This window comes from Urocampus carinirostris, chromosome 14, assembly GCF_059441175.1.
Source record: "Urocampus carinirostris isolate Australia breed hairy pipefish chromosome 14, RoL_Ucar_1.0, whole genome shotgun sequence".
NCBI classification, from domain to species: Eukaryota; Metazoa; Chordata; class Actinopteri; order Syngnathiformes; family Syngnathidae; genus Urocampus; species Urocampus carinirostris.
The window spans coordinates 20,239,861-20,264,750 of NC_142362.1; the positions used below are offsets into that span (position 1 = coordinate 20,239,861).

General features: G+C 41.2%; 1 protein-coding gene across 1 annotated transcript in view; it reads right to left on the reverse strand.

Moving 5' to 3' along the window:
- Positions 1 to 217: 217 nt before the first annotated feature.
- Positions 218 to 24,890, reverse strand: part of tns1b (tensin 1b) — a 100,232-nt gene continuing 75,559 nt past the window's right edge. Inside the window, exons 15-29 of the mRNA XM_088353585.1 lie at positions 14,915 to 16,291; positions 14,131 to 14,297; positions 13,932 to 14,058; positions 12,658 to 12,753; positions 10,929 to 11,103; positions 9,893 to 10,818; positions 8,782 to 8,868; positions 8,587 to 8,715; positions 8,430 to 8,522; positions 8,291 to 8,368; positions 8,129 to 8,197; positions 6,557 to 6,728; positions 6,377 to 6,445; positions 3,520 to 3,549; positions 218 to 3,448 (exon numbers count right to left, since the gene is read on the reverse strand). Of these exons, the coding sequence (XP_088209711.1) occupies positions 3,310 to 3,448; positions 3,520 to 3,549; positions 6,377 to 6,445; positions 6,557 to 6,728; positions 8,129 to 8,197; positions 8,291 to 8,368; positions 8,430 to 8,522; positions 8,587 to 8,715; positions 8,782 to 8,868; positions 9,893 to 10,818; positions 10,929 to 11,103; positions 12,658 to 12,753; positions 13,932 to 14,058; positions 14,131 to 14,297; positions 14,915 to 16,291 (3,734 nt within the window). The 3' untranslated portion in view covers positions 218 to 3,309. The remainder of the gene's footprint in view (positions 3,449 to 3,519; positions 3,550 to 6,376; positions 6,446 to 6,556; positions 6,729 to 8,128; positions 8,198 to 8,290; positions 8,369 to 8,429; positions 8,523 to 8,586; positions 8,716 to 8,781; positions 8,869 to 9,892; positions 10,819 to 10,928; positions 11,104 to 12,657; positions 12,754 to 13,931; positions 14,059 to 14,130; positions 14,298 to 14,914; positions 16,292 to 24,890) is intronic.

Below are 24,890 nucleotides of genomic sequence, written 5' to 3' on the forward strand. Positions count from 1 at the left end.
CAGATTTTTTTGCTAACTTTCTGTTGTTTATTGTTTATTTTTAAATATATATCAAATGCATTTGCAATTCCTCGCTCTACGGGTTCTCTTTTTTACTATTTTATTGTAAAACTCCTCAAATCCACCGGCTTTATTTTTGTAACGATTCCTGCCAGCCACGAGAGGGCGACAACTGACACATATATTCTTAAAAGAAAACGAGATATTTCTTCAGAAGTGAAAGCATTGTTTTTACTGCAGTTAAGTGCTCGATTTGGACAAAAGAAAAAAGAATTAACAATAACTCTTTCAAAAAAACCTCCAAGAGGATGACCATATACATATTTTCTCTGAAGTATTAAAAATAAATGAGTGATACATTCATTTTACAGCGTATAACAGTCGTCCTTGTTTCAGTCATATTTGTACATAAACAAAATACACGCGAGAGCAACAAGCAGCAAAGCAAAAAACAAAAAACAAAAAACACAATAAATATTTTCACTGAAAGTGTTTTTCATATATATTTGGACCTGTAAATGTAATCTAGCTTACTTTTGGGTAGCAAGTAAATGGCCGCCTTTTGGCGAGCTTGTGCAGAAATAAAATCATCAAGCGATCGTGGCACAGTGCTTTTTCTCCAAAAACAACTTGGTTAAAGGGACAGTGTGTTTTAAATAGTAAGCAAACATACATACATAAACGTGCACGTTTTAAAATACTTGTAATTGGAGAAGCTTGCGTTTTTTTGACATAATATGAGCTGACAAGCTTACAACAAAAATGTTGCAGTTTGGTCACTTCGAGTCTCCGTAGTTTGTCTTCTTTTTTTTGCATTGTTTTTGGTTGCAGGTCAAAAACAGTGACATCTGGTGGTCAAATCATACACACTGTCCCTTTAATCCCAGATGGATGTTTGTGTTTTGTCCGAGTCGTAATCATTAAAAAATAGGTTTTGTAAAAGAACTGCAGGCACCAGAAGTCAAACAGTCCTATCTGTGAACAGAAAAATATTTACAAACAGTACATCATAATAATAAAAATAATAAAAAGACCCCTGTAACAATTGTCAATGACTACGTTTCCGTACAGGCAATAATCCGACTGCTAAGGGATTTGCGAAGAAATCCGAATTCATCGACGACATGCCTTCCAACAAATGAGTAAATAATCAAAGAACAAGGTCGAAAAGGAAATAGATGTTGTTTTTCTTTAAATATAAATTTTGATATTAAATCGAAAAGGATTTCATTCCTGTAACTCACTAAATTCACTAAAGTATCGTGCTAACAAAATAACATGCTCGTTTGTTGCACTCGCTTGTGGGGACCGGGAATCATAGGTTTACACTATATAGGGATGGATACAACAGTGGCATTCACTATAAGTAGATGCTTAACCATGCTTTACACAAAATAGGGGATTGTGCAATAATAGCGAGGGATAATTCCGTTCTTTATTTTAATTTAATTTCAAATATTATTACCCTTTACAAAGCTACCATATCTTATGTAGTTAATTACTGCAGTTAACTACAAATTACTGAATGGGAATCATTTACAAAAACTATGGGGAAAAAAAATAAAAAAATTTTGTTACTGAAATTGTATACTAAATTTGTACGATATAGTTATTAATGATAACTAATCTGTTTTTTTAAAGTGATAACATCATCTAAGATTCCAAAAAATGTCGCTTCTAAATGCTAAAATGAAGTAAAAATCTCAATCTGGAAAATTCTCTTAATCGATTCTGAAAGATGAATTTCATGTGCTCGTATGTTACTTGCCAGAAGTATGGACTTACTCTATATATGGATGGATACAACTGTAGCATTTTTGCCATGGTGGAAGAAAATAAAGGAGAGATAGCCCCTAGAAATTAGCTGATACACACAGCACTTTTTTTAGCAAGTCAGCTGGAGCTTGTGATCTCTGGACTCCCAGTCCCATAATGCTTTGCGACATTAAATATCCTAGATAAGGAAAATCGGAATACTGTCGATATCGTTTCATTTTCAAAGATTATTGCCTGCGTGGAAACATATCCAATGTTGACCGACCGTATCAGTACACACAAGCCCCCCCAAAAATCCAGCAGCCACGTTTTTGTTTGGACAAAAAAAAAGATGACATTTTGCAAAATAACAGGCAAATTAAAAAAAAACAACAACCCTGTCTTTGGTTGACGCTTCACAACTTGACTTTTTTTCCCTTTTTCAGGTAAAATAACCTCAGGCGTGACATTAAAGGGGACATGACCCTAAAGAATGTTCTTCTTTTTTTGTTCCTTTTCTGTAGTGCCCCGAATTTCCAATAGATGGTGCTAAAGCTCATGAAGTTTGGTGTCAACTTAAGTAGGGGTCGTTATGGAGTCTTCAACTAGCGTTGACGCCTAAAAAAGCCTCAGGTGTGACATTGAAGGGGGTTCCTAATGGATACCATTTTACGTTATTACTGTAGTGACACAAATAACCACTAGGTGGTGCCAAAGCCTTGGCTCATGGAGTTCGGTGTTAATTTTAGCCTGGGTCAGTAGTCTTCAATGAGCGTTGAAGCTACTGATATACATTTTTGGGGAAAATCATATTTTCAGTACTGGAAGTTGTTTACGTTTCGGATAAAATCATTTGTTTATCCAGAGCTAGTTTATTGCCAAGTTGATTGAATAATTAAAGACCTTGTTTGACTCTGGGAGGAAAACATATTTTACAACAAACAACACAAATGTTTGACGATGAATGAATCATTTTCATTATTTACAAAAGAAATCGGATACTTTCTTTATCCTGTAGTGTGGCCCGGGCTAAAATGAATGTTTTATGCACCCGTCTTTCGGTGTGCCAAATTGCCACTAGGTGGTGCCAAAGCCTTGGCTCATGTTGTCGAATTTAGCTTGGGTCCTTATGCAGTTTTCAACTAGCGTTCATGTTTGTAGTTCAGTTCTAGAAATTGTTTTAAATTACACAATCTATTATTGATTCCACTGCTAGTTAATTACAGAGTTAACTTGTTAATTTTAATACTTTTTGACTCTGCATGGAGAAAAAAACATATTTTTTTGCAACCAACCCGACAAAATTGTCTTTGTTGGAGTACAAATCAGATACTTCTTATCCTTGACGTTCCATCTGGACCAAAACGAAATGCAAATGTTTGTCATTCGTTTGAAGGCCACGCCTCTGTTTTCCCTTAGCCCCTCCTCTTTTTCCGCACTTCCACAAGTCCATTCTGGATTCCGTTCCGAAAGAAGCCGCCAAAATCGTTGCTAGCAAAGGCGTGTCAGGCATAGGGACAGGAAAAAGCAGAAAATAAGTCTTTCGGAAAGCGCTCATGGCTTTTGCAAAGTTAGCATCCTGGTGACGAAGCTAACGATAGCGCTAGCGGGCTGCTCGGGATCCATCTCGGCGAAAAGATGGCTGACGTTGTCCGTTGTGCTTCCTTGCTTGCGCGCCACAAAACCGAACAACCTACAAAACATCAAAATAAGTCAAACGGCGCCTTTGCGAAATTTGAAAACTAATTTGTCGCGAGAACTTACTTTGCCGTGCCCCCTTCTGGTTTGTTCCACCTAGGAAAAGGCATAAAATCAAGTTAAAATTAAAAATAACTGGAGTGAGACGTCCTTAAGAAGGGGATTACTTTTTATGGTTTAAGCAAAAACATCTGTCATTAAAAGTACAGCTTTGGCTTCTCTTTACATGACTAAGAAGGATCTCCGCATTGACAATTTGTAGCAGAAGTAGGAGCATCTGTCATCAATAGCACAGCTTTGGTGTCTATACGTGCCAAAGAACGTTCTCCCCATTCACAATTTTCAGCACAACCAAGAGTATCTTTTCTTAATAGTACAGCTTTAGTGTGCCTTTTCATCTCCAACATCTTCCCTAGTCAAGATTTTCAGTGAAAGCGAGGGACTCTGTCATTGATGGTACAGCTTTGATGTATTGCTTAAGAACGTTCTTCCCATTCACAATTTTTGGCGCTAACAACAGTGTTCATTTTACCTCTGAAAAGTGATGGGTCCTGGGGACTCGCATGCTCAAAAATCTATGGGTCCCAACAGAGATCTATGGGTCCCCAAGATTTTGTGTTATCGGGGTTAAAATTGTAAATCAGCGACAAATATATAATACAAATCGATACAGTATATTCATTCAGTTTTAATCATCACAGTTTATTGGTATTACAATTGAGTTATCAGTTCAAGATTTTTCAGTTCACAACAATATTGCACATTATACAAAATATTATTGCTGAAATAATTATATTAATCTATATTTTCATTCAGTTTTAATAATCACAGTTAATTGGTAATGCAAAGCAGTTATCACTTCAGATTTTTCAGTTCACAATATTGTACATTATAGATAATAATATTGCTGAAATACTGTATTATTCATGCAGTTTTAATCATCACAGTTAATTGGTAATACAAAGCAGTTTTTACTTCAGATTTTTCAGTTCATATATTCTTCGTGGTTTGCTGTCCCGCCACAGTTGTAATGCCTTCTCAAGGTCCAATCTATTATCATCCTCCTCATAGCGTCACCAGGAATATAATTGAGTCCATTTTGGCAGAAAAGTCCTTTTGTTGCTAGGAGTATTTTTTTGTTTATTTTCTTTCGTCGAATCGTTCGCTTTAACACACGTGTTTTCCTGCCTCCGCGATCTTCCAAAGAATTTCTCTGCCGTTTTTTCGTGCCGGCGTTATTGCCGTTGTTATCACTTTCTGCATTATGTTTCAACTTATTACTGACAGTGAAGAAATTACCAATTTTGTGTTGATTTTACTTAGCCTTTAGCTTCCTTCGACTACAAACACCAAAACAATGACGTAATCTCGAAGCGACGAGATCTCGTTTGCCGAGATCGGCTTGCAGACGAAAACTCAAACCGCAAGACCAAAACAACAATGGCGGATCTGCCTGACGAAGAGTTTGGAGTGCGGTAAATCCTTGTTTAAAAAAAAAGGTAATCGGATAATAATGTATATTTTGTGTCAAAAAAGTTGCGTCCCGGGGACGCACGTTGATTTGACACTATGCGTCCCCAGCAAAAATGATGCGTCCAAGATGCAGGGACGCGGGCAAACGGGAACACTGAAACAAGAGCTTTTCATCAATAGTGCAGCTTTGTCTTCTCTTTACGTGACTGAGGAATGTGTCCCCATTGACAAATTTCTTTGCAAGCAAGAGCATCTGCCGTTTAAAAGTACAGCTTTGGCCTCTCATTATGTCCCTTTAAGAACGATAACCCCATTGATGCTTTATCTACAAAAGCAAAAGCATCTGTTGGTCAATAGTGCAGCTTTGGGTTCTCTTGACAGGGTTAAGGACAGTATCCGTTAAGGATTTCCCGTACAAAAAAGCGAATCTGTCTCAAAATGGTACAGCTTTGCCTTCTCTGCGTGACTGAGGATGACCCAATTGACGATTTTAATCAAGCAAGAGCATCTGTCGTTTAATAGTGCAGCTTTGGCTTCTACTTACACGGCCATAAAAGCTTTTCCTATTGATTTTCATCTTAAGCAAGAGCATCTGTCAATCAATAGTACAGCTCTGGCTTCGTGTTAAGCTAAGGATAAACTTTGTGTAACCGTCTAAGTTTTGTGTTCTATTTGTACCTTACTAGCTACTGCTAAGCTAACATAACGCAACTGCTAAGCTAACGCTAAGCTAAAGTTAAGCCAACTGCGTGTAACTGTGATTTTTTGTCTTTTTTTGTACCTTGAAAGTTTACAGTTACCGCAAAGCTGACATGAAGCTACTACTTAGCTTATGTCAAACTAACGCAAAGCTAAAGCTAACAGTATGTGTAACTGTCAACACAAAACTAACACCAAGCTAATGCTCAGCTAAGGTTACACCAAATGCGTGTAACTGTTCATTTTTTTGTAGCGCAAAGGTCTGCGGCTACTGCCAAGCTAATATGAAGCTACTAACGCTAAGCTAACTGTGTGTATGTGAATCATTAACGTGAATGTAACGCTCAGCTAACTGTGTGTATGTGGACCTGTAGCGCTAAAGTAACCGTGTGTATGTTGGACTGTTGACTCAAAGCTAACACTAAGCTAACTGCGTGTACATGGAACTATTAACACAAAACTAATATTATTCTAACCATGTGTATGTACGACTATTAACACAAATCCCACCTTAAGCTGACAGTGTTATGTAGAACTCTAATGCAAAAGCTAACCTTGTGTAGCTGGAACTGTAATGCTATGCTAACGCTAGTCTAACCATGTGTATGCCGGACTGTCAACATGAAGCTTACGCTAAGCTACCGTATTCGTCTTATTCCTCTATTATAAACAAAGGGCACGAGCAGTTATTTATTTTATTTTTTAAACTATGAGCACTTATGAGACTGAAATTATATATTCTTTTACTCACTTTCTGTCCTGAGGGTCAAGATCACAGAAAGTGACAGTGTTGCAGGGGTAGTGACGTCGGAAAAAAACTCTGCAAAAGACAAATTACAATTACTCATATTCTGACTTAAACAGATGTCTATATAGACACATATATTTTGGGAAAAGCAGCATGAATTTGAGTGGGCAGAGTTTCACGCACTTCCTGTGATTGTCGGTTAGAGTGATGCCTTGCGCCGACACCTTGAAGTGAACCACTGTGGCCCCCGACGTGGAAGCGGCGCTAGTTAGCGTCTCCGATATAGCCTTAGCAATAGCTTGGGGGCCTGTTAGGGACTCCATGTCCACAGAGTTGATGTACAGCACATTGCAAGCTGCCGGAAAAAAAACAGAATACCAAAATACAGAGGCGTGTTCAGGAGAGTAATCAGACATGTAGTCGCTTGTTAATCGCTTGCCGCGCACTGCTGAACGTTTTGTAATCGCTCACTGTGATTGCCTTACTGATCCAAAATGGCCGACGACAGTACAATGGATTTCGTTCTACAGCTTGCTTTGAGCGAGTTGGCTTATATGAGCGACAGTTCGCATATTGACACAGTTAAGGTTATCCTAAACGCAGTGGAAGGGTCATACCTGTCTTGCATTGTTCACAAACATTACCAGGCAATGTAAGACGATATATTACATCGCCAACAGCACTCGTCAGGGTGAGATCCTCCATCTTCTGCACTGTCGACGCCATGTTGGAAATCAAAGTAAGCGGTCTTTCTCCCGTGATTACTCGGGCACGCGAGCGCTCAATAATCATTGGCCGTTCAGAAGCTAGCGATAGCTAGCGATAGCAATCGCTCACTCTCCTGAACACGCCTCGGGTGAGATTCTTTGATGCTGCAAAGCACTGTGGGACTTGTAGTACAGGATGGTCAATGCAAACTCTGTCTAACCTGCTAAAAAGCCTCTTTTGTATTGGTTGCTTTCTTCGAGACGGTCCCATTTTTTTAAGCACCCTCGGGGAAAACACCAGATATAGAGTATATCCGGGATATTTTGTTGCCGTAAAGCACTGTGGGGCTTGGAGTCCAGAGATAAATGATACACCCAAACTCCTGCTAACTCGCTAAAAAAGGCTCATGTTGATTGGTTGATTTCATTAAGACATTTTTATTTTATTTGCTGCCCCCACGATGGAAATGCCACAGTTGTATACATAAATATATTGTGTATATCCAGGACATTTCGATGGAGCAAAGTACTGTGGGACTTGTAGTACAGAAATGAATAATACACTCAAACTCTGGCTTACCCACTAAAAAGGACAGTTACGTTTTTTTAGCCCCCTCGGTGAAAATACTAAAGTTGTATCCATCTTTTTATAGTGTGTATCCAGAATATTTGGATGTGGGCCTTGTAGTCCAGACAAAAATAATCCACACAAACTCTAGTTTATGCACTAAAATAGCCACATGCTATTTGTTAATTTCTCCAGGACATGTATACGGGGTTATTTGTTCATCTCTAGTCATGTAAATGATTCATTTTGATTTGTCCTGGAAACAGAAGGCAGTTTTCCGAATGGTTCAAGTGTATGGCACCCTTAAAGTGACACCTGTACGCATGAATCTGCAGAAGTATTCAATAAAGAACAATTTGCGATGCATTGACGACATCAAACCCCGATATGGCTAGGGAACACTGTACCACTTGTCAGAGTGATTCAGAAGCCACAGTAAAGGGTTATTTGTAGCAAAAGGTCCAAGTGTCAGCTGTTTACCTGCTCCTTGTTTAAGGCGATCAGTCACAGGGTTGCTTTTGGCCACCTCTGGTTCTTGCTCCACGAGATCTACCGGAAAGTAACAAAAACATAGAAAAAGCGTCAATTAAGACCAAAATCCGAAATGTGACCAATGTCACCTGGTGGACCAAACAAGCCAACCTGTGGTAGGGATAAGCAGCTTGCAGGGCAGAGCCAGTGGTGTGATAGCGTGTTGGTACACCAATGCCGACAGGCAACCTGAAAGCAGACAACACGCGTTCAGGACATATTAAGAAGGCTGTGTGTCCTGAACACTCACCAAAGTAGGGTTCATTAGGACAACCCTTGAGCTTGACACCTTTGGGGCTGCTCTCGATCAGGAAGTGCCTCACCAGTTCGTTGCTGAGATCACCTGGCAGACCCACATAAATCAAAATTTAATTTTGATCCGACAAAAAAGTCATTTTGATTGGTACCTTTCTTTTGGGGATGCACGGAAGGTGGCGGGCAGGCAACTTTCATGGCCAGGCCGTAAGCCCCCTTGAAGGAATGGCTATCCCGGATAACGAAAGCACCAGGTTCTCGGTCTCTTAGCACGCTGATGGCTTGAAAGCACAGTTTTTTTGACAATCATTTTGAAGCTCCACAGTTAAAGCTTAAATCAAACATACCTTGCTCTCTGGATATGTTGGGCTTGTACCAGAACTTGGACGTGTCTTGGACAAACTTCACATTGAGTCTGCTATCGGGTCCAGCATCTGCAAGTCAACGGAAGAGCAAGCATGTGTAAAGTATATGTTCCGTCTGGCCAAGTTTTCATACAGACGGAACAATCCAGGTGGGCAAACATACATGAACCATGCTTCCTAATAACAAGAATGTCAACCTGTATTGGGGAGCCTGATGGAGCAGGTCAAAGGACTAACAGCTGTTTAGGTCTTGCTGCATGCACTAGCAAAAGCTAGTCAGCCTTTTAAGCTCTAAACAAATGTTAATTATTTTGTTTGATTTTTGAACAGTCTGCTTATTGTTTATATACATATTTCCTTTGGGCCACACAAAGGAACACATGCTGCCAGAAGACAACTTACAGTTATAGAAAATAAGACCCACCAATTGTCATCTTAAGCTGTGATTCTGGTCTCAGCCAGTCCATGGGACTCCACAATTGCCATTGTCCACCTGGAATGATTTTTTTCCTTCTAGAGACTGCCTTCTGTCCTGACTTTTTTTTCTTTATACTTTCACCAAAACCTCCCTTTCCGGACCGACTTCCTACCATTCATTCACAAGACCACTGACGCATCCTAGTATGTGATTAGATTTACATTGGTGTGATTACAGGGAATAATGATCTGATAAGAATAATGCCCAATTGTTTATCTGCCCTCAGACAGTTGTACCTTATGTAAGTTCAAGCAAACTGTGTAGTTTTCCCCTCTTTATGGTCAGCCAAGCCCCAGCATATCCATCCCTGTTTCTCTCCTATATCATACCTTTGAGTATTTAAGTGTGTGTTTGTGTTGATTAAAATGTAATGAACCTCTAAAACGGTACAAATAAGTCACGTTTTAATTGTGTGTGTAGCCATACATTAGATTATGTGATTATTTTATTCCAAGGTTTACCATCAGTTTTTTTGATAAAACTATATAAAACAGGTAGAAGGTTGAGTCAAAATAATCCAAGTAATTGATCTGTATATGAGAGACCCATTTGGAATTTGTTTTCACTAAACCATTTTTAGTATGTAACAAATTTGTTTTCAGTAAAGGTCCTTACCCGTCGTGTTGAAGCGCGAGAAGTCCGAGAGGGTGTGGAAGTAGCCGGGATTGTTTCCCAGGCTGGCCGGTGACACAACTTTCGCGTTGAGCGAGCCGTACCCTAACATTCCGTTTGGTCTGTCGCCGCTAGACATGCGCCGCTTTTCCGGAAGCTGAGGTTGGCCGCCAGGTGAGGCGCTTCCCAGCCGGAAGCCGACCGTACCTGTCATTTCACCGTCCTGGTATACGGCAGGAGAGACAGGGAAGGAAGGGGTGGGTGGTCCCTGGTAGCCTGAAGAACTGCTCTGTCTGGACAGGTTGCCATGACGCTCATCTGGCGTGGCATAGCCACTGTGCGTAAGTTGCCGATCTAGACTGGGGCTCCTTTGAGAAACTTGCGACAGCGAAGGGTGGCGGCCCAATACCGGACTTCCTTGGGGCTGCGAGATGGACGGATGTCGGCTCAGCACGGGACTGCTTGGCACAGACGGTCGTATGCTCCGTTGTTCCGTGGAGTTCTGCCTGAAGAACGCCTGTTGAATTGGACTTCCCTGCGACAACCGGCGGGCAAGAATGGGACTGCCAGCTGAGCCTCCTGACTCCAAGCCGTTCAATGCCGATCCTTTCTGGGCTACTACGTAAGCTTCTGGATAAGAACTTGGCAGCCTTTCTGAAACATCCCGGTTCTGCAACCAGGGACTCATCTCGAAAGCTTCCGGTGGGTTTCGATCGGAGGTAACAGAACTCTTTGTAGGGCCGCTGGGGCCTGAACTGCACGGTGTTGGAGTGGCAAGGCCAAGGTAAGAACAGGTGACCGGAACTGAATCCGGTTCAGAGTGATTGGGAGATGCCGAAGCCACGCTGGTTGGCGTCTGACCGTGAAAACTGAAATTGGTAGTGACTTGTGACAGACTGCTGCAGTTGCTCTCTTCCGAGGCCCCGTCACTAAAAGGAAATCAAACATTTTGTCATTGGGCAGGGCAGGCTTCAAATTAGTTTCTCCTCTGGTAGCTAAAGAAGTACGATGGCCTATGACTAAAATACTGAATACATACCCCCTTGAGCCCAGACGGCTACTGGACAACTTAGGATTCAGTGAGTGGGAGACAGGACCTGGACTCGATGCTTTCTCTGTGAGTTCTCCTTGAGGACTGAGGCTTCGGGGTATGCTAACTTGCTCTCCGTCACTGATGGCCGACCTTGCGACTGATTCCACGTAACTTCTCGGTACTGAAAATGACAGAGAAAGGAGTCATCATGAGCCCCGGACAACTTTGTAGGAAGGGATCATGAAACGTGGCAGCGGTCTAGGGCAGGGGTTGGCAACCTATGACACGCGAGCGCACGGCAAAATAATAATGATTATATTTTAAAAATGCACATTTTTACCTGAAATTTAGACAATTTCAGTTGTGCGCCGTGTTACTTAGAGGCTTTACGTTAGCACCCCTCCTCTGCTCTCTCCTCTCCTCTGCTCTGCGCGGTGCAGAGGAGAGATCCGTGTTTTAACACACGCGCCCGATAAATGAACAAATCATGACGGCTCCTCGAGCAAAAACTTCTCGTTATTTCCATCCATCATGGACAGACGGTTGGGGCTTTATGCATTATGCCTCGAGAGCGTGTTTTTTGTGTATGCGTGCAAGTGCCTTTTGCTTTGCTGCTGTTATTTCAAATTTTGATATTTTTTGCAACAAGATATCATTGATGGATGGTATGGTAGCTGTCCATAGCACTTGTTTTTGATTGTAGTTCATTCTGAATGAAGAATGGTTGATTGTGGTTAATTGTTGTGGCAAAAAGTTGAAGTCATGGATGGCTACAGGCCTTTCCACTTGTTATTCACATTCATTTTTTAGTTGATTGATGAACAAGAATAGTGGTAGATAAATTGGTCAGTTATACCAGTGTTTTTCAACCAACCGGGGCACAATAGTGTGCCATGAGACCTTGTCTGGTGTGCCGCTGGAATTTGCCCAATTTTATCCATTATTCCAAAAAAGCAGGCCATTATTCAGTATTTTTGCAATCTTCAGACAAGGAACTGTAATAGTCATCCATATCAGTAGGTGGCAGTAGATTTTTATGTACTTTTTATGCACTAATTATGTGCTCTTGAGGTAGCACGGTACTTTTAATAACTTAATTCGTTTAACAAAGCGGTTTAAGATTGCACTGTAAAAATAAAAACATAAAGCACATCATTCTTTTTTAAATATTATTTTTTTTTATTTTTATATACTAATTATCTGCTTATGAGGTAGTACAGTGAAATATTTGACACAACCTTTCAAATTTTCAAACATTTTCGACGGACGGTCTGCCTTGCAACTTTTTCATAAAGTGTACCTTGGTTCAAAAAGGGTTGAAAAACACTGAGTTATACGATTAAAATGTTTTCCATGTTGTAAATTTAGACTGGTGTAAAATGACAGCTCTGTTGGATATTAAAAAATTGTTGTGCGAGTCATTAATCATGGTGTGGCACACTGATTTACAAGGAAATTTGAAAATGGCACTCCACACCAAAAAGGTTGCTGACCCTTGGTCTAGAGATTGAGCCAATGATGAATGTGGGTAGGTGGGAGGCGTAGGTGACCATGTGAGCATCTCATCTACGATGCTTACCTTCTTGGTCTTCATCATCTGAGATGCATTGTTGGATAAAATTCAGAGAAATAATAGTTTAAGAGTGTATTACAAGAGCCAAGTGAGGGAATCAGAGTTTCTCAAACAGATGGCCCTGCTTTTACTCACGCCAAATCAAATCAATGTGTCACCAACCTGAGCCTGTTTGATTGAGTTGTAGATTGGCTGGATTGTGAGGTTTGAGTCCGAGGGCCGACAGGGGAGTCTTGGCGAGGCCTGGAGGTGAGCGACCTAAAATACAGGAATACAGTTCAAAGCACGTTGGTGGTTCGACCATCCCTGCACCTGGTACCAACTCCAAAATTATTTGCCTTGGTTCTGGGGTCATGCTTCATGCTTAGATCAGGGCAGTAAAACATGCATTAGTCGTGAAACCAAATCAAAATCAGCACCAAATGACTTTAGTGTCTTCCTTAAAGGTATTATTGCCTTTAATCAGTCGTTCTATGAGTTCAAAAGAGTAAGCGTGAATAAAAATGAAAAGAAACTTTGAATCTGAACTCCAATGTTCGTCAGGATCTGGAACGCCAACGCTGAACTGCGCACACTGGCTTCTAATCATTGTCTTAATTCTGGCAGTATACTCCGCGCTTTGAGACACCCACCCGCCCCACAAACGTAACAAAAGTATATGTATTGTTTTACAGTTTTAGGTCTAGTTCAACACAGCAGCAAATACTTGTAGCAGGGGGAGGGCTGGGGAAAGAGGGGCGGGCGTAACTGACAGGACACATGCATGCCTCACCAACCAAATGTGTTTCCAAGCAATTCCCGGACTCTTAAACAAATTGACCAAAACATGGTGCACCACTTGCTCATTGCCCAACATTAACAAGTTGAGCTATTTCCAGCAAAACTCTTTAGCGTTAACTCATGTTAACTACGTTTGCTCAAGAAAATCAAGGCCCTTGTTCCTTAACGGTGGCAGAGCATCACATGAGACAAATGAAGGTTGTTTGTGTAATCTAATAAAAATCTAGAAATAGTTCCAACTAACTAACTAAGAGTAGAAAAAGCTTACAAAAAAAGCAGGGGTCTCAAATTTAATCAAGGCCCTTACCAATAGTTTGCCTTAATATGAATGTTCATTTTCAGTGCGCCCCGTGCGAGTTTGAAACGGATGCTATGTCAGTACTAATTAGTTGGGCATGGCTCAAAATTAGGAAACATTTACGCACAAATATGGCTCCAACCACAGTTCGTGCGGGTGAAAAAAATATTAGTTCGCAAAACAAGAGTTTCATCTGCAGTGTGTTTTAAATGCGGTATTTGAAAGTCAGTGTACTTGGCCTGTCGCTGGAGTTCGGAACCACTGCTTAAAGCTTTAATGTAAAGCTTGATTTTCAGACCTACAGGAAGTGAGCGAAGCCGGAATGCTCCGGCGCCGCACAGCCAGTGGGCAAACTTACACAAATTGAAGTAAGGGGTTTGCGGGGAGCTGGGGAGGGCAGGGCTTAAGGGAAGCGCCTCACCACCGACTGTGTGGGTGCCGGACTCCATCTCCTCGAAGGCTTCCCGGTAACTGTGCATGTGTCTCTGACAAAACAAAAACACACATTAGAAAACTAGCGTTCAACCTGGGGACAAAATCGAAAAATCCTTCTCTACCTCTTTAGGCCGCCCGCCGGGGTTCATGGCGATGGCGTTGACAAACTCTGGCGAAACGCAACGCACGGGGGAGCAAAGCGGGACGTCGGGGGATGTGGTGTCATCTGGATCGGCATTCATGATATTACGCTGGGGCTCATCCACGGAGATGGTGCGAGAACAGACACCTGCCATGATAGCCAGGTGAGTGCAGGTTAGTACATATTCACATGTGTAGTGCTAATTATATTCTAATTTTGTACTTTTATCTGGGGCACTATTAGCCCATTAGCATAGGTTTTTCTCCCCCGCTCTCCAGCAATTTCAGGATCCCCACGTCAGAACAAAATCATGTTGTATCCCGGTGGTGCATTGCACTAAGGAAGTTAGTCAAAGGACTAACACAAACACACACTAGCTTTTTCGAATTAAATGCTATTTCAACACATAACATTTCTGAGGATTAGCATGCCTGCAGATTTAAACATGTGATGCGCAATCAGATGTTAGGCCACACGTTTCCATAGCAACGGGTCACGACAAAAGGCAGAAACACTGCACACATCTTGCAATCGGACGAGGCCACAAACCCGGAAACGGGAAAGAATGAGAAGATGAGCGTGTTCTGGAAGTGAGCCTTTGAATGCGGGACGAGAATTCTGGCAGAAGAAATGAGCTATGTTAACAATAAAATTCTGACGAAATAGGAACTGCCGTGAAAGTGACTGCTGAAAAGTCCTAACCGGCATGCAAAGAATCGGTACTTCTCGAAAGTATGTGACAGAAAAGTGTTTTGAGCTCTTACCTTCAACTCTTTGCGCCACAAGTCCTTTAACGTTAAAGACCTCCTCAGGCTGAGAGTCCCACAGAGTGGCCAAGGGGGCATCTTGGCACCTTCTATGGGCTCCAACCCCCTCATTAGAGTTGGCGTCGACCGACGTGTGGTCAACTGATGAAGAAGGACCAGTTCCGGTGCTTTTCAAGTCCAAGACTGAGGAGGGTTCTGCTATGCTAGCATGGATGGGTGACGAACGACCAACTTTGCCGGGAGTCGGAGGAGTGTCCACCTCATAGATCGTGCTACTCTGGCTTTGAGTGAAAGATGGCTGGTTTGTGACCACCTGCTTTTCCCACAATGGAGCGCTTTGCGACTTTGGTACAAAGGAACGTCCTGGCTCCAGGTCCAGCATGAGAAGGTTGAGCGTTTCGATTGATTTCTCAATTTCTTCTTGCGAAGCGCTATGTTGATTGGGAAACTGCGGAAGCGGCGTGCTCCCAACGGAAGGCAGTGTCCCAAAAGTTAGTCCGCGGGTGACGGGTTCTTCAGGGACGCCGAAGCGCTGCCAGATATTAAAACCGCGCTGGACCGCCTCCCTGCTGCTGGTGGACCGGGCAGGAGCTGGTGGCATTGCTTGTGCGTCACCACCAAGGGACTGCGAAAGGTACAGATTGTGAGTCGTCGGATCATTTGAGGTCCGGAGTAAAACGTCCTTAGTCAGCGTAACAGGTTTGTCCGTCAAACAGATCTGCGAAGGCACGGTTTCCACTGGGATTTCTGCAACACTGCGCTCTAGGTACGGCACATGGTCCTGGCTGTTTCCAGCCAATTCCGCCTGGTAGTAGAGATCAGCAGGCGTGGCCCGGCCCTCGTTGGACGAGAAGGTCCCCAGGCTGTCCACGCTGTTTGCCTTCTGGCTGCTCGGTAGCTCATCATCTAAAATGTCAGTTTCCCGGTCAACTGTATGGTGACCGTTCACGTGTATCTGAGCGGGTACCCGGTGGAGTATTCCACCAACAGCAGAGCTAGGGGAGGTCTGATATCCCTGAGGATGCATGGGCCCCTCCAAGCCACCCAAGAGCTGTTCTAGCTGCTGTTTCTCTTGAGGGCTGAGGTCTTGCTGGTCTTGGTGTCGAACCTGCGGCACTTCTTCAACAGTGGGGACACTTGGAAGGGTGATGGCGGTATGTCCAGCCGTCGCTTCATCCGTTTTGTCAGTTTTAATAGAGGTCGTGGAGTTTCCCGAGTCGCTGCTCACCGACAAGGCGTGGTCGACGGCTGTAAGGGAGTGTTCGACAGTGCTGGGTGGGATCCCGTTAACCGTCACCGTCCCATCGGACAACTCTTTTTTGCGCACTTTGGCATACAGACTCCCATCCAAAGGTCCTTGGGTGTGGATAACTTCTGCAAGAACAATAATGGAAGACATTCAAGATAAAGTTATCAAATGTTCTAAGACTGTCAAAGGTATAAGATACAAACTGTTAACATTGCCAGAACAGCTCGTGATTATTTACATCGTCTAATTGCTGTTTCTTTTCACAAGTCTTTTCTGTTCACAAGTAAAGCATTTTTATAGGTGCTTGATCGTGATAGGTAGACTCTTTTCCTGATGAGTTCAAACAATCGCAGCAAAAATTAAAAGCACGTTTAAGGCGATTGGAATTTGGGAACCTCGGTTCTGTTTGTGGGTCTAGTTTTGTTTTGGGTTTGTGTTCACACCCCTTTTTAAATCAGGTCAAATTCTGGATCACGTCTACTCATTCTACTGACTGCCGGAAATGAGCAAGCCCCGTGGCACAGAGTGCGGAAAAACTATTACATTATAGGAGTTGGCATTGTTGTTTTGCCAAACCGTTTCTGAATAAAATGGGGGTCGCCTAACCATCCCTAGGGTTGGGACCGCCTCTCAGTTTCACTTGGATCAAGTGAGGCATCACATCCCGGATTAGAAAAATCAGATCATGTCATTTGTTTTCAATAAATATAATGGCCAAGGGCGTATGTTTGGTCCTGGCATTGGTGGGGACATCATTTTTTTCTAACGATCACATAATATAGGTGGGGAAAAAAACAATGATTCCTCTATGTTGGAGGGGAGCCGTCCCCTTCATTCAAGCCAAAACTATGCCCCCTAATAGTGACTGTGTATATAGTGCCATTTTTAAACAAGATCTAAACCAAAACAATTGAAGGTTTTGTTAGATTTTTGGATATTGTGTCTATTCATTTAAATTTAAGGCCTTAAAATTAATGAATACTGATACAAAGCAAAATTTGTAGCACCTTCTTCAATTTACCTTAACCAACCAACACTGCCACAAAATTAAGCTGTACTAATTTAATCCTCCAAATGATTATAAATGGGTGCATTGAGCATGAAATTCAACACAGAGCTGACATTTGACATCAATCAAAGAGCATATGAATCTTCTAACCGGTTCCTTGCAAACAAAACGTTTCATTGAACATTTTGTGTTTGTACTTAAGGGCAAAAACAATCCGAACAAGGAAAACACTTCAATGTGATTTATGGAATAAACTCTGCGACGGAAGGTTGTGGCCACTCAAGCTGAGAACCGTGCAATTTAGCAAGCCAGATTTCAAGGAGCTTGTAAATAATATCTATGAATCAAATTAGGGATACAAGATAAAAGTTATTAATTCATTTCCCAGACACTTATTCCCACTAGGGTTTGCTGTCTTTAGGGAGTGGGCAGGGGACACCCTTAACCAGTTGACAGCCAGTTGCACGGCACACAGATTCAGACAACCATTCATCCACGAATCAACCTTTCAAACATGTTTTGAACGTGGGAGGAAACCCGAGCACCCAGAAAAAAACCCACTCAGGCACAGAGAGAACATCTGAACTCCACACATGGTATCTGTCATTGAACCCAGGACCTCTGAACTGTGAAACAGACATGCTAACCAGTCATTTGCCATGGCGTCTGCACTATAAAACATTTGATTAATTAAGAATGAAGTTTGGAACCAGATTTGGTTTGGGGAATTGAGACTGCATCACCAATGGATTGAAACAAGCCTCACTTTGTCTGAAAAGAATCTTAGACGTTACTGGAGCAGATCTCCAATTTAGGCTGTGAAAAAATTTCGGATTCCCTAAACTCGTTGCAAAACCTCGCAATCATATCCTATTGGATTGACGTTACCCTACCTCTTAAAGGCGTTCCTGAATAAAGTATTGAAAGTCTTACGCTGGAGTCCTCAGTGAGGATCATGCAGTAAGATCACACTCTTTGCGTTGTAGTCCTTGTACTGTCTCCTTGTCCCAGCCCACCTTGAACTGTCTGCAACTACAACTCTCACTTACTGCTGTACGACTCGGGCTGCTTTACTTGTGTGGGAGGTCCCTGACACCGAAGGGGGCTGTAGAAATGGAGGGGAGGGGTTCTATTTCACAGAAAGTAAAGTGCCTTGAGAAGAACACAAGTCCCTTGAGGTCTTGTAAAGACACATCCTAATGCCAGCATTGACATTTCCACAAGTGTTAACGTTTCCCTTCCGAGCGTAGACGGCGGAGGCCATTCGTATCTCGGCAACCGAATGACGAAGAACGCCGTCTATCTTGGTCAATACAGATGGAGAATACTGTACCCTCCCTCTTGTCACCTTTATTCTTTGGGACCACGATTTATGTGTTGGATTAGTTAGACCCTGGCACTTGTTGTCTGGAATTTTATCACTGAGACAAAAACGAAGGATCACAATGTTTGAAAGGCACTCGAACTTCTTTGGGTTGGGTCCCCGCCCCAGGAACTGTCAAAATAACAGTTAAGTGTTTGACTTGGGGCACCAATCAATCACCATGCAAGAATGTTGCAGTTGTGTGCAGAACAGCATAGTAAGGGTTTGCCCTAATCGGTCATTTCATGATAAAGGACTATTTTAAGACAATTACCTAAGAAAATATTACTCTGAAATAATGTAAATCGTGCCTGTCTTAGTATATAACAATAGTGTGAAATTCTTTCTTCCCGAAGGTCATCTTTTCTCTTGCAGTTGTCCTTGTTATTATTTTTTTCAGTATGACATTATTCAGGACTGACCACTGAAAATTTTCGTAATTGAAAGAAATCATATTGGAACTTCCAAGTCAAGTGATGTCACATTTTTTACATAACCCTTCATGGAAGAAAGTCTCAAAGGGCTGCAATACGTCCAATCCCCTGATCTGAAACCTACATGAAGGCAAGGAAAATACGTCCTGACATAATGTGTGTAGATGTATGGTTTACCATGTGCATATCAGCCAAGAGGTGATCATCACAGCACTGAAAATTGCAGACTGCCCCTTACCCTCGCTTAATGAACTGTACGGAGCTTGCTGTGTTAAGAGAGCAGACTTTTGTCCTGGCTACTCAACATGCCAAGCAGCTCAAGCTAATCAAGTGTTGTACACACCTTGTAGCAGTACCTGAGGTACAGAGATCCCAAAGAACGATATCTACAGATAGTCGAGAATTGCATCTTTCGACAAGTGACAGTTAGTTTCTACAGCAAGTGGGCTTAACAACCATTTGATAGCCAGGCGGTGTGGATAAAGTTAGCTGGTTAGCTTGGATCAATTCAAGTTCAATGATTTCCTTTCTCTGTGTGACGTGAACTCCTTTACTTAAGAGATTTTCAGCCATTCTCATCCTTTAACAGACTACAAGTGGAGTGGATAGACAGTGAAGGCCTCAGTAGTAGTGCCCACTGATTACGCATATTTTTCATACAGGATGGGGGGGGATTCAGGTAAAAAATGTATTGAATATTTTCAGAAAAGCTTCCATATCCTCACGTCTCGACAGATAGATACAGATGAAACCCGAACCGAAGCACAACTCGGGATTATGGACCAACAACAAACACAGAAATCCTGGAAGTTGTGGCAGATATTTGAAGGGTGAAAGTGCACCCATGTTGCGTGACCTTTTAATCCATGACCTGTGAACTCTGACCTGGAAGGCAACTGAACCCTCTTGGGGTGCGGAAATAGCACGCGTCTCAAAACCTGAGGACGGGGTCTTGGGGGTCCAACTGTTGTCTACCAAGCACTAGAGTTACACTTATCACACTGATTTGCCAGTCTGAGTAGTGTGATTACAAGCTCAGGAATCAAATGGCTTCAAGGAAGAGGAGATACAGTTGATCTCATCGATATGGTGTCCCAAATCTAAGATGTTTTCACTATACTGTTTTAGGTACGATTTTTTTTTTTGGCTTCTTTTTATAGCATTATCCCCACTATACCACATCTACAACCATTGATTTCAAGAGTCTGAAAACTCCGCGGTGTTGGTGCGTATGACGAGTTACTTTTTAAGATGCCTGTCTGCTATTGGAAACGTCATATAAAATGTTGGTATGCTATTTATTAGGGTCACGGCATCATGAAACCCTTTTTTCAATTCAGAATCTTGTAAAGACTCAAGGAGGCAGCAATACAAAACCATATTTTTTGTTCTGTATTTATTTGCTTTGTGTCACAAGGCTTACATGATAATCATGGATAAGAAGCTTGCGTCCATCAAATGTATGAAAATTGTTACCCTTGCTAAGGAATATGGCCGTAACTAATGAACAAACGGGACTATTATTAAAAGTAATGCAGGGACATTTTCTAAGGCAGGTGTGTGAAACTATGTTTCACTGGGGACCATATCGGTGTAATCACTGTCCTCAAAGGGCCTGATGAAACTTATGAAGTTGATTTAATGTAATAAAGTGGCATGTTAAATTAATGTAACTACGGTTATACAGTACGTAAGATAACTCATTACAAACATCATGTTTGCATTGAAGATACATGTCACTACACATACATCATTACTACGGTATATCCTAAATATATAAAAGTAGCAAAATCTTTGGACATTATTGGAATAATTTCATTCTCAATTTAACTCATTGGCATGGATATAAAAACACTGTTGAATAACTTATTTTTAATGTTCAAAAATGTTAAGCTCTCGCAGGCCACATAAAATGACGTGTCGGGCCCCATATGACCTTTCGCCTATGAGTGTGACACATGTATTCTAAGGGTATTACACTGTTTGCAAGTAAACGTTTTAAAATCTGTTTTGTTTATAATCTGCCCTTGGCGTCTTCATCCACCTCCTACTCCACTCGACCAGCTCAAGTCACATCACACCGAAGATAGATAAAAAAAAATTTTTTTCACATGTATATTTATCTATGAGTTTATTTCATCATACTTAATATATACCATTTTTTTTCAATTAATTTATCTGAGGTACCAGGAATTTCACAATCCCCACCTCATGTCATATCCCAGGGTGTACCGTTTCGACTTTTGACAGTTTTATTGCCCATGTAAAAAGCGCCCACTCATTGAGTGGGAATCAATAACAAGCTTAAAAACATGGTAGAATTTAGCTTGGCAAATGTAAATACAAAAAGCTTATTGGCCTCTTTGAGTTTATTAAATATTCATCAACATACGAGTCAATATTTCTGAGTGCACTTCGATTTGGACTGAAGGTTACGCTCAAAGTGGGCAAGAGAAGAAAGGTAAACGGGATTAACATTGAGCAAAAACAGATGTTTTTTTGTGCCGGTATGGAGTTTCCAAAATTAGCATTCAGTGTCTGGAAAGAAATGGATGCAGTGTTGCTAGAAAATTACGGGGCACAGAGAAATATTTGCAGTCACATTGTCAAATCACTGACCATTTTTGGGCTTCAATATGTCCTGTATATCTCTAGACAGAATATAGATAGCACAATGTCTGCACCTTCATGGCAATATTACTTGACAACTTATAAGAAAATAATCTTAAGTTTATGATACATTTGCTGAAATTAGCAGTACATTTGTTTTTATTTTGCTTGCAAAGAAGAATGCATGTGTTGCCAGGCTAGTTCTACTTTGACTGTTTAACGCTTTATACAAAGAATGATTTCAATGACAGGTTTGGTTTATTTCTTTGTGTTCCAAAATAAACAGTGGTAATATGATAAGAAAATAATTTAAAATGTATTTACACTTGTTTTTATTTTGCTTACTAAGAGTAGTCCTTTTATTGACAGGTTTAGTTTATTGCTATGTTTTTGTCAAATAAACAGTGGGTAATATGATAATAAAATCGTTAAACATTCTTTTACACTTGTTTTTATTTTGCTTGCAACGATGGATGCTTTTAATGCCAGGTTTGGTTTATTTCTTTGTTTTTATCAAATAAAAAGTGGGGAATATAATGAATAATTTATGTTCATTTACACTTGTTTTTAATCAGCTTTCAATGAAGAATTCTTAAAATTCCAGGGTTTGTTTATTTTGACAATATTTGAGTGCTTGCACACTCTTCGCATCATCGTCACTGTTCTTTATATGACTCATGGCTTTGGGTTGGTTTATTTTTAGTATTTAATACTTGCAAAAAAGATTGTTTATTTTGACTGTGACTAAGCGCTTCATTGTCACAGTCTGCCATCTTGCTGTTCTTTGATATCGGCACCCTTGAGGGTTGATCTGCTTTTTGTAGCCCAAGAGATTTTAATAAAAAGAAAATACTCAGGGGCGGACCTCTAGAACAGGTTAAATTTTTACATCTTGAGTGTTTTACACTGTCAAACTCAAAATTCCTTGATGTCTTCCCTCCTTGTTTTGAGTGTCTATTAAACTATAATCTTGTGAATAGAACATAGATAGAACAACTTCTACCCCTCAAGACCGGTGGGATGGGGCCCAGACTCTTTGATGACAAAGACCAGCCTCACAGTCCAAAGTTCTGCATGGTCTCCCTTTGGCATTTCCAGAGCGATCGGCCGAGTAAAGACAAACAACAGCGCAAAACGAAACCGGGCGGAGGTGAAGAATGTCTGGCCCACAGCTGGCTTTAAGACGTGTCCCCGTAGAAGCCACAGACCGACCACTTTTGCATTCCTAACATATAGGAAAAAACCTTTTGGTCAAAACAAACCCGCATCTTGGTATAACTCTCAAAATAAATATCATATATCGGCCAAAAGGCTTACCATACAATTTCTTAAAAAAGGATTTGCAATTGAGCAAGAACAACAACAAGAACAAGTGTCTGGTTTGTTCAATTTGGCCTCAAAAGCACTTTTATTTTATAGACTTGGCTTCCCTCAAAATCTCAACAAGTTGAAATTGATTGGCAACCACAAAAAGCCAGACATTTTGACTCAGAACCTCTTTGGGGTGAGGTCATGTTAAGAGCTAAATTTAACAATCTATAGAGATCCTTGTAAGGAAAGGAACAGAACCTGAGCCGATGCCAAAAAGCCAGTCTCGTTGGCCTGGTAACACTGCAGCCATTAGGAACATTTTTGCACAGTCAGTGCGAAGACAGAAAGGTTTTGCTTAGAAATGAGTGTTGAACAAAAGACAATACCAATTCTAAGAGTTATGATCCATTCCACGTGAAGGGCTTCCAAAATAACATATTATAATGTTCTACACAGGAAGAAAGCATTATGCAAACAGCAAACTAAATGCAATCATACAATGAAAACAAAATTGTAGTCATACTTTTGCTTACTCTTCAAAATTATTCAGTGATTCAAGACATTATTACATCTGATTACTTCGGGTTGATTGGAGTTCCAGCTGCTACAATATTCAATAGGAAATACTTTATTTGGATACGTGTCGCTGACTTAAATTCCAAAATATTGTACACAACGGTAATTGAACCCGGGTCCCGGCAGTAAGAGCGCCAACCCGTAACAACCAGGCAACCAGTGGACAAATAATATACAGAAAGGCATGGGATCTCATTGGTGCATTTTGTTCTGCATTTTGATAGGTTAAAGTCTCTCCATTTCTTCACCTGTGCTCTAATAACATTGTGGTTTAATATGTATATGTGCCTAATGACTTTCTTCTTTCTCCATCCTCTACCTATGGCTCTGTGAGTAAAAATGGTGTGAGCATGGGATCAAATCTAATGTCTCTTTGTGAGTCATCTGTACCACTAGTAGTCTCGTGGTGAAGTGTTCGCTTTCACATCAGATCCCAATCCTGTTGCATACAATAATTTCCAAGCAAGGAATTTTATCAATTGATCAATCATACGGCTGTATACTGTAAAACCTTGTGTGGTAAGGCACAACTCTAAATACTTTGTTATGTAAGGCACACAAAGTTATAAGGCCCGCTTTCAAATTTCTGGCCAATTTTGGGTTTAACGGTGTGCCTTATAGCCATACAATGACAACAAAATGATAGTCATGTTTTTGCTTACTTAAAATTAATTATGTATTCAAGACTTTATTCCATATCATTACTTCAGGTTGTTTGGAGTTCCATCTGCAACATCATTCAACACAAAGATAAAACCCCTGATCCTGTTGTGCGTGTGTTTGTCAGCATTGGGGTCAGGATGAATAACTTGGAAATACTCCAGCAGGGATATTGATACTCTACTCCAGGGGTCGGGAACCTTTTTGATCAAAGGAGCTATTTTTTAGAGAGCAACACCAGATATTTTAAAAAAACTCCGAACTCGTTCTCTAGATAAAAGCTAATTCTTCAGCGCATTTCATTCCACTGTTTAAGGTTTAATGATTTCATAAAATCTATGAATGCCAGAGCTTGTAAGAAAGTTGAGGCTTAATTTGTCTGTCACTTTTGTCCTAAATAATGCTTTCGAAACAGAGTACAAGCAAAGTTCTTTTGTAAAAATGTCACAAAATACTGCAAACGAGGATATCAACGTCAGTGCAGACGGCGCTGGGCAAAGGAGAAAGAGTGTACGCGTCATGTCCTGTGTATAGCTTCGGCCATTCATACCGCTACCCAAACAAATTGCTTTAGGTGCTTTGCTTGAGCTTCTGGGTTAAACATTTGTTTTGGGTTAAAGTTGGTTCTGTAAGTTTTCATCACAAAGTTTCTCAACAGTCAAACTAAATTGTTTAATGAGCTTCCATATAAAGGATGATTTAGTGATTTACAGCCAAAACGGGGTCCGCTGGTGTGACACCCCGACTGTATACTGTAGTTA